At 42.5% G+C, this 13,491-nt stretch overlaps 1 protein-coding gene across 1 annotated transcript; it reads right to left on the bottom strand.

Annotated features, from left to right (window-relative positions):
* Positions 1-2,344: 2,344 nt before the first annotated feature.
* Positions 2,345-12,470, bottom strand: ISL1 (ISL LIM homeobox 1; the record flags this gene model as incomplete). The annotated part of the gene is made up of 6 exons (XM_084305236.1): positions 2,345-2,461; positions 4,686-4,853; positions 6,213-6,499; positions 8,170-8,429; positions 11,440-11,629; positions 12,443-12,470. 6 exons carry the CDS (start codon positions 12,468-12,470, stop codon positions 2,345-2,347), a joined length of 1,050 nt encoding a protein of 349 aa, XP_084161362.1.
* Positions 12,471-13,491: the final 1,021 nt, after the last annotated feature.

Raw genomic sequence — 13,491 nt, 5'->3', positions numbered from 1 at the left:
AGAGTGGACTGAGATGGGGAGGAGGGAGGAAAAAAGAAGGTTATGTTAAGAAAACATTAGGCTTTGGAGTAACTATCATGCAAACCAACTTGTCCTTGTCACACTAAAAATCTCTGTATATTCCAGTCCTTTAAGGATTTTTTAAAGTGAGCGTTTGTCTTGTGCTGGCCAGGAGCACTAGGGAACACTTGATTGGAGCAAAAACAACCCTTTCAATACTTTTTTCTTCTTTCTACTTTTCCCCAAGAACTCGCCCACGTTTCTAGCTTTCACCACCCTCTCCCCCGCAAATTAAAAAAGGAAGAAAAGAGGGAGTGAAGAGAGGGAAGTCGACAGAAAATAAGGAATACCGATCGTGCAATTTCACAGCAATATCCCTCATTCTACTCCTTCTGCAGCATTTTTTTCAATCGTTTTGACAGCAGACACTGATAAATAATGGTCATACTTGACTTGTTAAGCAAAAAGCGTCCCTTTTATCAGGAGCTTATACTTAAAGTACAGGTCACTTTAACGAATCTCAACAACGAGGCTTTGGTATACAGCACTTTCTTTTTATTATTTTTAAAAAATAATAGAACTCAGAAAAAAGCCTGAGCTCCCGGTTCTTTAGACGTCTTAACATTATGTCAGATCATGCTTAGAGTAATATCACTTTTAAAGGTAAAGGATAGGGGGAGGGGGAGAACAAGAGAGTTTCTAATGTTATCGATTGAAAGCTAAGGCATCCAACTAGCCCTGATATAGTTGTTGAAACGGAAATTTACAAGCCGGTCATTAATACTTGCAATAAAATATCACACTCCTTGTATTCACTAACGACAGGGCTTTGCATGCAATATTTTATTTCAGGTATTTTAGCTGCTAACTTGCAAATATTTAAGAGGGAACTTTGTTCATTATTAATATTAATATTATTATTTTCTCTATTCCAAACGCTTATTTAGTGAAATAGTCCTGAAGATAAAATAATTCTACATATGGCGCTTTTATTTCACATAATATTTAAGGAAAAAAAAAAAAAAAAAAGACAAAACCACATAGAATTAGACATATAATTCAAAGACCACGGTACAACCTTTTCTTTTTTTTTCCTTTTTTTTTCTTTTACTTCAGCAAACAAAAAAATAGAATCAAATGACATGAAAAGTGGCAAGTCTTCCGATAATAAATAATAAATTACTTTATAATTTTGCAATGCAAGAGCAAACAAAAAAGGTTGGTGTTTTTTTCCTTTTCCTTTTCTTTTACTTTTTTTTTTTTTTTTTGCTTTTTTCTGTTTATTTATTTAGAGAGAGAGAGGGAAAGAGAGGGAAAGAGAGGGAAAGAGAGGGAAAGAGAGGGAAAGAGAGGGAAAGAGAGGGAAAGAGAGGGAAAGAGAGGGAAAGAGAGGGAAAGAGAGGGAAAGAGAGGGAAAGAGAGGGAAAACAGTCGTTTTAACCAATAACTATACACATCTTTGGGGGAGGGGGAGGGTTCTTGGACGGACACATTTAAACACAATCCCGAGACGCTTTGTGGCAAAAATAGAGGTATACCTTGTTGCAATGCTTTTATAAATTGGTTTTTAAAGAGTAATTCAAAAACCTATTTTTAATCGCTTCAGACTTGATAGAGGATGGATCTCAACCAAACAAAACCAAAACTCCGCTACAGTACATGCTATAAGAGACCCAGGAAACAACCCCTTGTTAAGAGTCAACTAAAAACAACATTGCAAACCAATGCAGCTCCACCTTCCTGCAATTAATCTTTCAACAATGCAGGGCTAAATCGTCTCTTTCCTGATGATGGAAAACCTACTGGAGCTCCTTTTGGCAAGGCAATGACCAATATAGAAACAGCACCATTTCAGATTAGGAGGGACTCGATAGAAAGTCCCCTCTACCTTGGTTTCTCTCTAAGATGTGCAGTCAAAGGAAAAGATAATTTTTTTTTTTCACGTATTTTTTTTTTTTCTCTGAGATCCATGAGTACAAATCCTCTACGTTTTGAAAATGTCCTTTTTTTTTATCCCCTTAAGAACACTGAATAGTGTTTTTTGTTTTTGTTTTCTTTTTGTTTCTTTTGTTTTGCTTTTGTTGTTGTTGTTTGTTGTTGTTTGTTGTTGTTTTAATATTTATTCTAGTAAGATCCCATGATTGTCTTCACAGTGTTGCTACCATATTACCTTGTCTTTTCAAACATGATTCCATTCATTTCATGGAGTGGTTCCTTTACAGGGATGTTAAATACTTTTCCCCACTAAATTTCAGAGTCCCAATGCGATCATTTTCCCACTCTCTCCAACAGAGGTGAGGGCAAGGGCAGAAACAACAACAACAGAAATCTGAGTGAATGTTCTTCATGCCTCAATAGGGCTGGCTACCATGCTGTTGGGTGTATCTGGGAGCTGAGAGGACATGGATGCTACTTCACTTCCAGTAGAGTTGGAACCTGGTCCTCCTTCTGAGAAATTAACCTGGAAAAAAAAAAAAAATAATAATTACATTTGTAACAATCAAAGAAGAGCTGCACTCCAAGAAAAAGAAAAATGCAAAAATAAATATACAGGCATGCAGCTGAATGGCCAGATACATTTCCATGGGAGTCTATGTCACTGTTGTTTTGTTTAATTACCCCACTGGACTTCATACGAATCTTCTTCAGGACTTAGGCAAATCATGAAGGAAAAAAAAAATAGATGGAGGGGGGGGAGCAAACAACCTTATTAGTGCGGCTTTCTTCCATGTCTTGCAAGAGTGATGATCCCAACAGGATGTTCTTGTCAATTATTTAAGAATGCATGTGTTTTTTGACACAAAACTTCAATGTTACATTTTTCCCCCTTTGTGCATTTATTAAAAGAAACCTGTGAGAAGCATCCAGGAGAAGAAAGCTTTTGAACAAGCCATCTATTTCACTTGCAATTTGAGAATTTGGTATCTCTTTTAACAAGAGACAGTTTGATAAAGAAGGTTACACTTCTCCATCCTAAAGTGGTCCACAGCTCCTTTTAGTTTAGAAGAAGTGCTTGCAAAAGGCCTAATGTGAAGGATGGAACTTTGTTAATCCAAATGCATTTCTTTGGCACCTATCACAGGGTGATCCTATGATTAAGGCCCTTTCCAGAATAGAGAAGTGCCCTGAATGGTCGATTAACTGTCTGTTCCGTCCACAATCTTTTATTTTATCTCTTTTCAGTATCAGACATTATGCACAATATACATCAATATTTATCTATCTAATGAATTATCCGTCTCTATATGTGAATATATTTGACCTATCCTTATTTGGCCTCTCCATATTCCACCATGACTTTTCTTTAGACCGATCCCTTAAATATATATATATATATATATATATTTCAAAGGTTTTAAAAGTATCCTATTCTGTTAAAACACAATAAACAAGGCAAATGAAGGATATCATTTTTTCTTGTGTCTGTTTGACAGCTTGATTAAAGCAGGAAAATGTTGTTTTTAGTGGTTACACAAAGTAAGATGATGCAAACAGCTCTGTTTCTGTGCTGCAGTTTGTTGAATGAACATAGTGCACCAGGGGAGGCAAGCAGGCTGCAGCCTGCAACTTAGCAGGAAGCAATGAAATAATAATAATAATAATAATAATAATAATAATAATAATAATAATAATAATAATAATAATAATAATAATAATAATAATAATAATAATAATAAGGGGACCCTGCAAAGGATTGTGATACTAAACTGTAAAAAGACTGAATATGTCTCCTGACACGGCTAAAAACTTTCATCTTCCGTCACTTATATGGAAAAAGATTCCTGACATATCAAAGAAGGGTCTGTATATTAATGTTTCATCATTAAGTATTATTTGGAATCACTGAAAAACCATACACAACATACCTTATTATATTAAAGATCTGGTTTTAACACACTTAGGCCAGGAAATTGAGTTAAGGTTGAACTTCTGTCCTTAATTCACCTGGTTGGGCCTAAGTATTGCTGATGATATGGTCCCATATGAGCTGCCAAATGATGTAGGCATAAGGAATTGAGTTAAAAACAGAATTTATTTAAAAATATCTGTTTTCTTTTGGCTTAAGGCAGTTCATTACATTGTTTGAATTTTGCATGTGAATACGTACTAACAATTCTATTTCCAAAGCACAACAACGTATGCTCTAGTTATATATTTGTATATATATAAATAGAGAAGTATAAAATGATATCGAGATTTATATAAGTAAAACAAGGAATTCGACATTTTAGTTAAACTGTTCATGTTTGTGGGACAAAAGAAGAATTCAGGCTGATGTTGCAACCACAGTTTTTAAGTCTATTGTATATTATAAGGTGAAAAATAGCCCGAAGTGGGAGTGGGGAACAAATTTTTGAAACTCCTTTCAGAAACGTGCATACAACTAAATGACACTGAGGAATAGTTTAGTATTTCAAGTGGAGGAGCTTTCAGTTTTCAGGGGCGTGCGAGCTGAATTAGACGCAGACGTGGGTCAGGCCTTACCCAGCTTGCACTCACCTCGACAAGATCTGCGGTCCGTTTTGTACCAAGCCCTGCGAAATCAGTTTAATTCACTTCATTTACGGAGTGTCAAAATGCCCACCTCGTAATTTCAGGAAAACCCGGCTAGCCTGGATTGCTCATCTCCAGGGGCTGTGGGTCAGCGAACTCCCCCAGTGCTCTGGCTGGGAACCGACACTTACTAGCTGCTGAAAAGCAGGTTGGTCTATGTCACTCTGCAACGCGAAGTCACTCAGGACTTTCCAGGGCGGCTGGTAACTCTGCACCTCCACCGGGTTCGCCTGTAAACCACCGTCATGTCTCTCCGGACTAGCAGCCACCATCGGAGTTCCTGTCATCCCTTGGATATTCTGTAAACAGCCCAGCAAAAGATGTTAATGAGCTTGGTTAACTTTATTGTATATAAGCGCTGTGTCAATAAACTGCTTTCTATCTTATCTATACAGTTGCTTATATTTGCTTTGTTAATCTGCTGTGAATGTCTTACTCTATTCTACTTTAGGTCAGTCCATTTCTGCCCGGCTGCATTTATCACACTGGAAGTTTACTTTCTTTCCCTTTAATCCTCGTATTTCTCTCAAAGCATAACCTCCCTCCAGCCCCTCCCAGCCTTCTCAAACGCGAATAGCTAGTGTCTCGGCTGCCGATGGCTCGGCACAAGAAACGGTTAATCATGCTCGCTTTCTAGTTTGCATCCCGGCTGGTTTTGTTCTGAGTGACCTTAACTGGATCGTATATCCTCTGAACGATAAACCTGGGGAGCTCCAGTACCATGCTCTTTCAAAAGCAATAACTAAATAAATAAATATTAAAAAGGGAAACACCAGCTCCCCGGTATGCCCTGTGGATCAGGCACTGTATACAAAATAACTCCAACCCTCGACGAATAGATTGTTCAGGCGAGTTAATAACATCGTGTTTTATTGCATTCCAACACGGTAAAATGAAACTCCTTAAATTCCACTTAACTAGGCAGCCTTATGAATTAATAGTCATTCTCAGGTCAGTCAATATACAGAGAGAGAGTAACAGACTCTTCTTCAAGTAGATTAGCAAAAACAGCAGAAAAAAAAAAAAAAAAAAAAAGTTGCAAGCAGAAAAGAACTCAATATATTTCTACGCAAGAACCATCTATCTATTAAGTAACCTGAAGACACGACGGTAATTCCAAAAACTTTGCACTTTTTTTTTTTTTTTTCCTACAGTAAATGCACCGAGAAACACACACATGTATATAAAGTGCTAAGGAAATACACCAAATTACCCTTTCACTCATGGGTTTTACTTCTGGGTTTACTCCTGTGTAAAACCATTGAAGAGGGTGAATGCGTCATTTTCCCTCAAGGAGTCCTTTGCATTTGCAATATAAATATTACATAAGGATGGGCTTTTTACATCCCATAAGCTCTGCAGGTCGCAATTCATGCTGCATAGAAGTTAGCCTAATCCACTGCGAATCCTCAGCCCCACAAAAATACGTGTGTTCGCTTGAGCAGCCTATATCTGCTTCTCTCTGTGGTCTGTTTTAATTGCACTGAGAGCAGAACAAGCAGATAATATTTAAATGTTACTATTTTGTTTGTTTTAAGGGAGCTCCCATAAAATCAAATGCGCCCAATCAGCCCCAGAAGCTGGACAGACTGGCCTTAGCCTATGGGTTTCTCTTTAGGAAGGAAGGCAATGCATGGTTAGAGACTGAAGGCACTTACAGTTTTGTCATTTGGTTGCTGTTGCTGAAGTTGCTTCATCATGATGCTTCTCTTTTTGTCCTTGCACCTCTTGTTTTGAAACCAAACCCTGATAACCCTCGGGCTGAGGCCAGTCATTTCCACCAGTTGCTCCTTCATGAGGGCGTCGGGTCTGGGGTTGGCAGCATAGCAGGTCCTCAAGGTGTGAAGCTGTTTTTCGTTGAGGACAGTCCGGACTCGGGTGGTCTTCTCGGGCTGCTTGTGGACGTGGGGTCTCAGAGCTGGCTGTCTGGCAGAGATAGGTTCTGCTGTAAGGGAAGGGGAAGGGAGGAATAGGATCCCCATGAGTAGGAAACAGGGAGTCTGCAGAGGCTCTGAATCTAAGCCAGTGGGACCGGGGGAGGCGAGAGTGGTGGGAGTGGCGGGGGGGGGGGGGGGTGAATCCCTTTCAAAGGCCATTCAGGCAGTCACCTCTACCCGAGCTCTTGCTGCCGCTTCTGCTTTATGCGCTGGTAGAGTGACAGGACTGACATTTCTGACTCCACAGATAATTAATTTGCAAAAACAATCCACCCCTCCTAAAACCCTTAATGACAGAAGCTTGAACCTGTATGAGCCTAGACAGGGGAGGGCGAGTTAACAAAGGTGTGTGTGCATTAGGAAAGGAGGGGGAGGGTTTTATGTACTTATGTTCTGACAAATCACCAAAACAGTTTTTTGGCCCGAAAAATAATAAAAGAATACTTTTTAAAATTAATCATGATTCGGGTCTGCTTCTTGTATACTGAATCTATCTCAGTTTAGCCAGAGGCCACGATAACGTGTAACAGCTCCCGGCTGTTTGGTGCTTCCAAATTAAAGCATAACAAGCCAAATCCACTGCACCGTAACGACGGAGGGAAATCCTGTGAGAGCTCCGTATCCCAGAGCTCAGGAGACAAGCGTCTATCTTAGAAAGTTGAGGTGTTAGGTGAATTTATGTCAACTTTTGTTGAATACTTTAAAAAAATGACAGGAAAAAAAAATAAATAAAAATTAATTCTTCCCCAATTTAAAAGTGGAGAAAAGTACGCCGGGCTTCTGACTTATCTGCTTATAACAATAAGTCAGCAATGATTCGATGAAGATAATATGGAGGGTTCAAATATTAGCAGTATTTTACCCGCAGACACAATATGCTTTTCAAAGACATGCACAAATACACCCTAGAGAGCACGTACAACCTTTCTAAAATTCTGAAATTATCTATTACGTGGTGTTTTTTTCCCCTCATATAGATATCTCACTTAAAAAAAAATGCTCAGAAGCAGGAAAGTAGCCCATTTAAACAAAGCAGTGTTTGTAAATAACCTTTCATGTTATAGTTACTTGCCCAGCAACACTGCCGGCAAACATTATTTTATCGAGCTTTGTTTGTCTCTAAGAAACGTTCCTCTTCTTCTGCTAAGCGTCCCTGACTCTTAGCACATGACGAGAACTAAAAGTGTGAGTAAAGTTGCAAGGTGGTTTGACTGCGAAGTGACAATGCTGAGTTTTAAGATGAAATTCTCATCAAATCACATAAAACGTTTCAAGACGGCAGAGTCACTTTAAAAGGCAATTACTGAAGATTAGTTTTTTGACAGTTTTAAATTACAGCCTAAGTGCTCGCCTGTAGTTATGAAGTCTATCTCTGTTCGGCCCCTGCTTCCACCAGTGCTTCAAGCAGCTTTTCCCCGTGCTCCGCAGGACCGGCCGCGGAGGGGTCCGCGCCGCAGACCTGCTCCCGGCCGTCGGGGGCTCGGGGAGGGGGAGCTCTCCCGCAGCCGCTGCCTGGCCGTCGGAGGATGCAGGCAGGCGAATGGGGGATGCTGCGGGGCGCGACCCCCGCGCAGGTGTCGGCAGCCGGACCCGTGGCGCTCCGTGGCCGCACAGGCTGGGAGGAGTGGAGCTCCCCAAACCCCGCGGGCTTCCTCCGGGCGCCTTGCGCGGGCAGTACCTGCCATCTGCAGCGGCCGGGAGGGGTGCAGGGGGCTGAGGGGGTCCCCGGCGCCCAGGCTGGCCCGCTCCACCACGTCGTGGTCCGCCCGGCAGAAGAGGCCGTCCTCCCGCAGCGCGAATTCATCACCGGGGATGAGCTGGCGGCTGCAGGCCACGCAGCGGAAACACTCGATGTGGTACACCTTGGCGCGGGCGCGCATCACGAAGTCATTCTTGCTGAAGCCGATGCTGCACTTGGCACACTTGATGCCGTATAACCTGAGCAGGGCCCAGCCCAGAGAGAAGGAGACAGGAGGGAAAGAGGGAGAGCACGGGGTGGGGGAAAGGGGAGGGCGAGGAATAGGGAGGGAGGGAGGGAGGGAGGGAGGGGGGAAGGAAGGGGAAAAAGAAAGAGAGAGGTTTTCAGTTGCGCTCGTGGGCAGCCCGTGGCTCCGCGTAGCCGCGCGACGCGCAGCACACAAGATAAATAAGGCTTGAAAATACGGGAGCCAGAAGGGCAAAGGAATAAAACGGATTCTGCTGCTGGCGGTGCGCTGCCTACCTCCTTCCCTCTTCCCCTCGCCCCCCGCAATAAAACGTGGCGGAGACTCAGATACGGCGGTGGGCAAGGAGAAGGGACGGAAGGATTGGAAGAAAAAAATAAAAAAAGACCCCTCTCCGTCCCTGGGAGACGCCGACCTCCCGCCCCAGAGCCCGTGCTGCTCGGGGCCAGGGGGCGTCTGTGCCCTCACGCCGGCCGTCGCGGTGGGGGAACCTGACCTGGACGGGCCCGCAGCTGAACCGTCCCGCACGGGTACATTGGGGACAGGCGAAGCTGGCGAGGCTGACACCCACTCCACACACCCAAACAGGCCTGCCTCGCCAAGTGATTTTTTTTTTTTTTTTTTTTTTTGAGAAACCTACTCAGGACTTCTGTCGTTTAACGCGTGGCCGGGCTCCCGCCGGCATAGCCTTCAGGACGCGGCTCTGCCGGCGCTCTTCCCCTTTCCCTCTCTCGCTAGGTTCATTTTATTTAACAGCTAGAGGCACACACACCCCCTTATATCCTTATGTACATGCACACTCACTAGCAGTGCAACTCCCCTCCTCCGCCCCCTGCTAAAAGGCATTCTCGATGCTCTGGCTCTGCAAGCCAGCCTCACGGCTCCTTCTCCCCTCCTACTTTCTCCCACCTTGAACCGGGGCCGAAGCCCTACAGCACGAGTGAAAGGGCAACCTCTCGCCGACAGCCCCCCACAGCAACTACTGCGTCTCTGGGAGGGGGTGGGGGGTTCCTCGTCTTCCGTGGAGGAGGGGGGGACAGCTCACCCGTTGGTAGATGAGCAGGAGAAAATGTTCCAACTCCGGTGTCTATAACTGCTGTCTCTCGGCTGCCACCCAGTACTCATTGATAGTACTCTTTGGTATTAAGTAAAATTAATAATCTTTCCGCAAACCGCACAGATGCACACACACAAACGTGGATGCAATTCACAGAACTGTAAAAGCTGCTCTTAAAACTGAGCTAATATTCATTCACACCCGTTTCCTCACCAGTACACTTCACTAGCGATACAGCCTGTGATGTATACTTGTGTGTAAGTGTTTATTTACACACTTATTTAGCTTCTATAGACTTGTACTCGCCTTACATTCATACAATTTGCAAATTATAATGTTTAGAGAAACAACAACAGCAAACTGTAAAACTGCTAAACTACAAAAGAGCAGAGTGTATGCATTAATAGGTACAAAAGTTGGAGGGTGTTGCCTACATGCCTGACAATTATAGATTAGGCTCATGGTCTAATTCAAAGCCGACTTGCACATAATGGACAACTTACTTTTAAAACTGTAGCAAATGAAGTGTACTGCGCAAAAACTTATAAGAGTTACATTTTTGTTGTTGTTGTTTTTTAAATTTCTCCCACTGAGTTCCTGCAGGAGGTAAGTGAGTACACCTCAGTCTAAAACGTTTTCCCTTCATGTGAAACTTGTGAAAGGATGACGCTAGTAGCACATCTCCAAAGTGCGATTGAAAGAAGATAATAATAATAATAATAATAATAATAATAATAATAATAATAATAATAATAATAATAATAATAGGGCTCTTTTTTGCCACAGTAAAACTTTGAGAATAACCTCACGGCATGGCTTGTACAAATGATCTGGTTATGAATTGTGTACTGGAGAAGAAAAGACTCAACCGTTTTATTTCAATTCAGAATTACAAAGAAACTAGAGAAGGTATGTTAGAAGGGTAGGTAGGTACTTGTTCCCAAAACTTTCCGAAAAAAAAAATATATATATAAAAAAATAAAAACACTGTCCCTACCGCAGTGTCAAAGTTCTGTTTTTTCAAGCCCAGTAGAAGACACCGAAATGGATCAGTATGACCCAGGAGAACAAATAATAAGCACTCTCGAAATTCCCGCTTTGGTTTCTCTATAGTGTCAGGATTGGCAACTCTCACATTTTATCAGTTACCAGATTTTAATGTGAGGAAGGAAGCGGTTCCATTATCTAAATATACCCAATTGTTCGCCAACAGATGATGGGCAATTTGATCTGCTCTGTCTAATTCATCAGTACAGATAAGATAAGAAAGAAAAGACAGTCAGATATCACCAAAGGGGTTAATATTTAAAAAGATTATGTCAGTTATTTTAACGAAGAAACGTTTCAATCTAGGTTTTAACCTTCCCATAAAAGCTTTCTTCATTCTGAAAGAAACTTCAACGTGTTTTCTGTTCTTTTACCTATTTGTTTTTTAATAGGCCTAGTTTATTTTTATTTCCCCCCACGTATTTATTTTTACGGCATAAATGCTTTAAGTGGTTTTCTTTTGAGTGCCATTATGGCTTTGCAAAAAAACAAACATACATTTCTTAGGTCATGTTAAAATTGCTCAGTTCTGCGTTGTCCATAATTCTATGCTATTGAAAACATTCTCCCTTACCTACGATTTCCCACTTTGATAGAATCACAGGATACGTTGCCAAAGTCCTCAGGAAGGTCCCACCGAGTCGCTAGCTGTTTCTGAGTGTGGTTTTGTTTATACAGAGATTTGCATTTGAATTTGTGAAATAAAAAGCTTGAAGACTAGAACTCTCCCTCCCACCCCCACCCCCGTCTGTGTACCTTTGGAAAATCACTTAAAATATAGCAATTGCCCATTTCTCACTATTTTTCCTCTCCCTGCTTCTTTTAGATTTATAAAATTTAAAAAATAAATAAATAAATAATAAAAATCTCACCGAAGAATTAAACAATGTAAACGGCGTACCTGATATAATCTCTTTTACAGTAGGTTTTTCCATCCCTAACAAAGCACGTACAGGTCTCGTCCAAATACTGATTACACTCTGCACACTTCAAACACGCCGCATGCCATTCCAAATCCGGAGAAACCCTTAGAATATACTGATCGTGAATTTGATTGCCGCAACCAACACATAGGGAAATCAGGCGTTTTTCTGAAATGAAAATAGATACATGATTGACTAACCATTTATTCTCCTACCGAGATAAACACACTTTTAGTGTCGTTCCCTTATAGGGCTTACTCTGGGAGGGTTTTTTGTTTGTTTGTTTGTTTAAAGAGTACTACACTTTTGGATGGTAATTGAAGTGTGCCATCAAAACTTTGCCTCGTTTAGTAAGGAGGCGGAACATATGTTAAAATGCAGATGTGAACATTTTTCGGGGTGAAGGTCCTCATTTCAAGAGCCTCACACAGAATCAAAACTCCAAACTTCATATTTGTTTTATTTTTATTTTATTGTTTGCTCGTTCGGATTCCTTTCCTTACAGGGAGAGCACCTATACATTACATATAATTTTTTAAGAGGCTCTGATTGGAAACGTTGGATGCTTGGCTCTTGCGCTTCCCATTCAGCTCTTTGACATAGAAGAGGGGGCTCTAGGCTGTTAGCAAGAACAAGCATCATTAAGGTTGTCACTTGCTCTCTTTTGCAAGTCTAATGCTAACTCCCCTAGACGAACTAGGTGCTGGATAGTCAGACAGCCTCACTGTAGTCTATCACGAAGAGAATTTAAGTCTCCGTGTTTGGTTAGCCCATTAAAACCTTGCCTGCTCCTCAAACTTTAAAAAAGAGCAGGACCCCAGGCTATTAACATACAAGGCTACGAGGTTAAAACACAGCAAGCATGCAGGCATGGCAACAAAGGCACCTTCTCTACCATTCAAATGAAGTTCAGCTCGCCTGCCTGAGACGATTACAATAGATAGCATATTTATTCCAACAACGGTAAAAATTCCGCCTTACTTTTTGGTGGGTCTCCCATGTCTCCCATATCTGTAAGAGGGTGTAATGTCCACAGTGAAATGGTGTACGGTTTCGTTTTAAGACCCCAAAGTAGGTTTGAGAGCTGTCGCTAAAAAATAATAAAAAATAATCAAAAATAATAAAAATAATCAAAAATCAGAAGTATAACAACAACAAAAAGAAAAAAATAGAGACTGTAAGCTTAAAAAAAAAAAAAGCAAAACAAAAACACCACCGGCGTGGGAGATACTGTCAGGGCTGCGGAGAGAGAAGGGGGCGCGCGGCGCCGGGTGCGCGGCGGGGTCCGGCCGCGCGGTGCGGTAACTGCGCGGTGCGTTTCGGTGCGTTTCGGTGCGGTGCGGCGGCGCGGCGGTGCCGGACTGGGCGCTGGCGGCTCGGGCGCTCGCCTCGCCCTTATCTCTTACTCAAACTTCTCTGCTCCAACTCAGCCCGCTCGCCATTGGCCTGACGTCATGCGCGGGGACGTCACGGCTGCGCGGCGCCCATTGGCTGCGGGCGGCGCGGCGCAGCTGCCCTCATTATCATATTTCAGCGCCCGGCGGCGCGGCGGCCCCAGCGCGGGGCTCTCGCAGGCAACTTTTCCTCTCTCCTCATTTGTATTTCTCTTTATACTTTCTGCCTGTCGCTTTCCTCCGTCCCTGCCGCTTATCTCCCGTCACACCTTTCATTTTCCTTCCCGGCCCCGCTCGGGCTCCTCCACCCCTTCCCCCTCGCGGGCTCGCCGTGCCGTATTTACCTTATATATTATATATTATATATTATATATTATATATTATATATTATATATTATATATTATATATTATATATAATGCGTACGTAAAGGTATTATATCTGGGGGGAGGGTGGTGTTAATCCTGCTATTTCCTACCCGAGCGTTTATCTTTCCCAGGCGGCAGCCGCCGCTGCTCTGGCTCGCCCAGGCGACGCTCCCCTGATCAGGGAGGATAGACTGGCTGGCTGGGCATGGCCCCAGCCGCAAAATGGGATTGTTTATGTTTTCCTCCAGCCTCCTTCTCTCTTAAAACTG

Source organism: Netta rufina, assembly GCF_964035555.1.
Source record: "Netta rufina genome assembly, chromosome: Z".
Taxonomy (NCBI): Eukaryota; Metazoa; Chordata; class Aves; order Anseriformes; family Anatidae; genus Netta; species Netta rufina.
The sequence above is the reverse complement of the archived record's forward strand: the minus strand, read 5'-3'. Positions and strand labels throughout refer to the sequence as shown.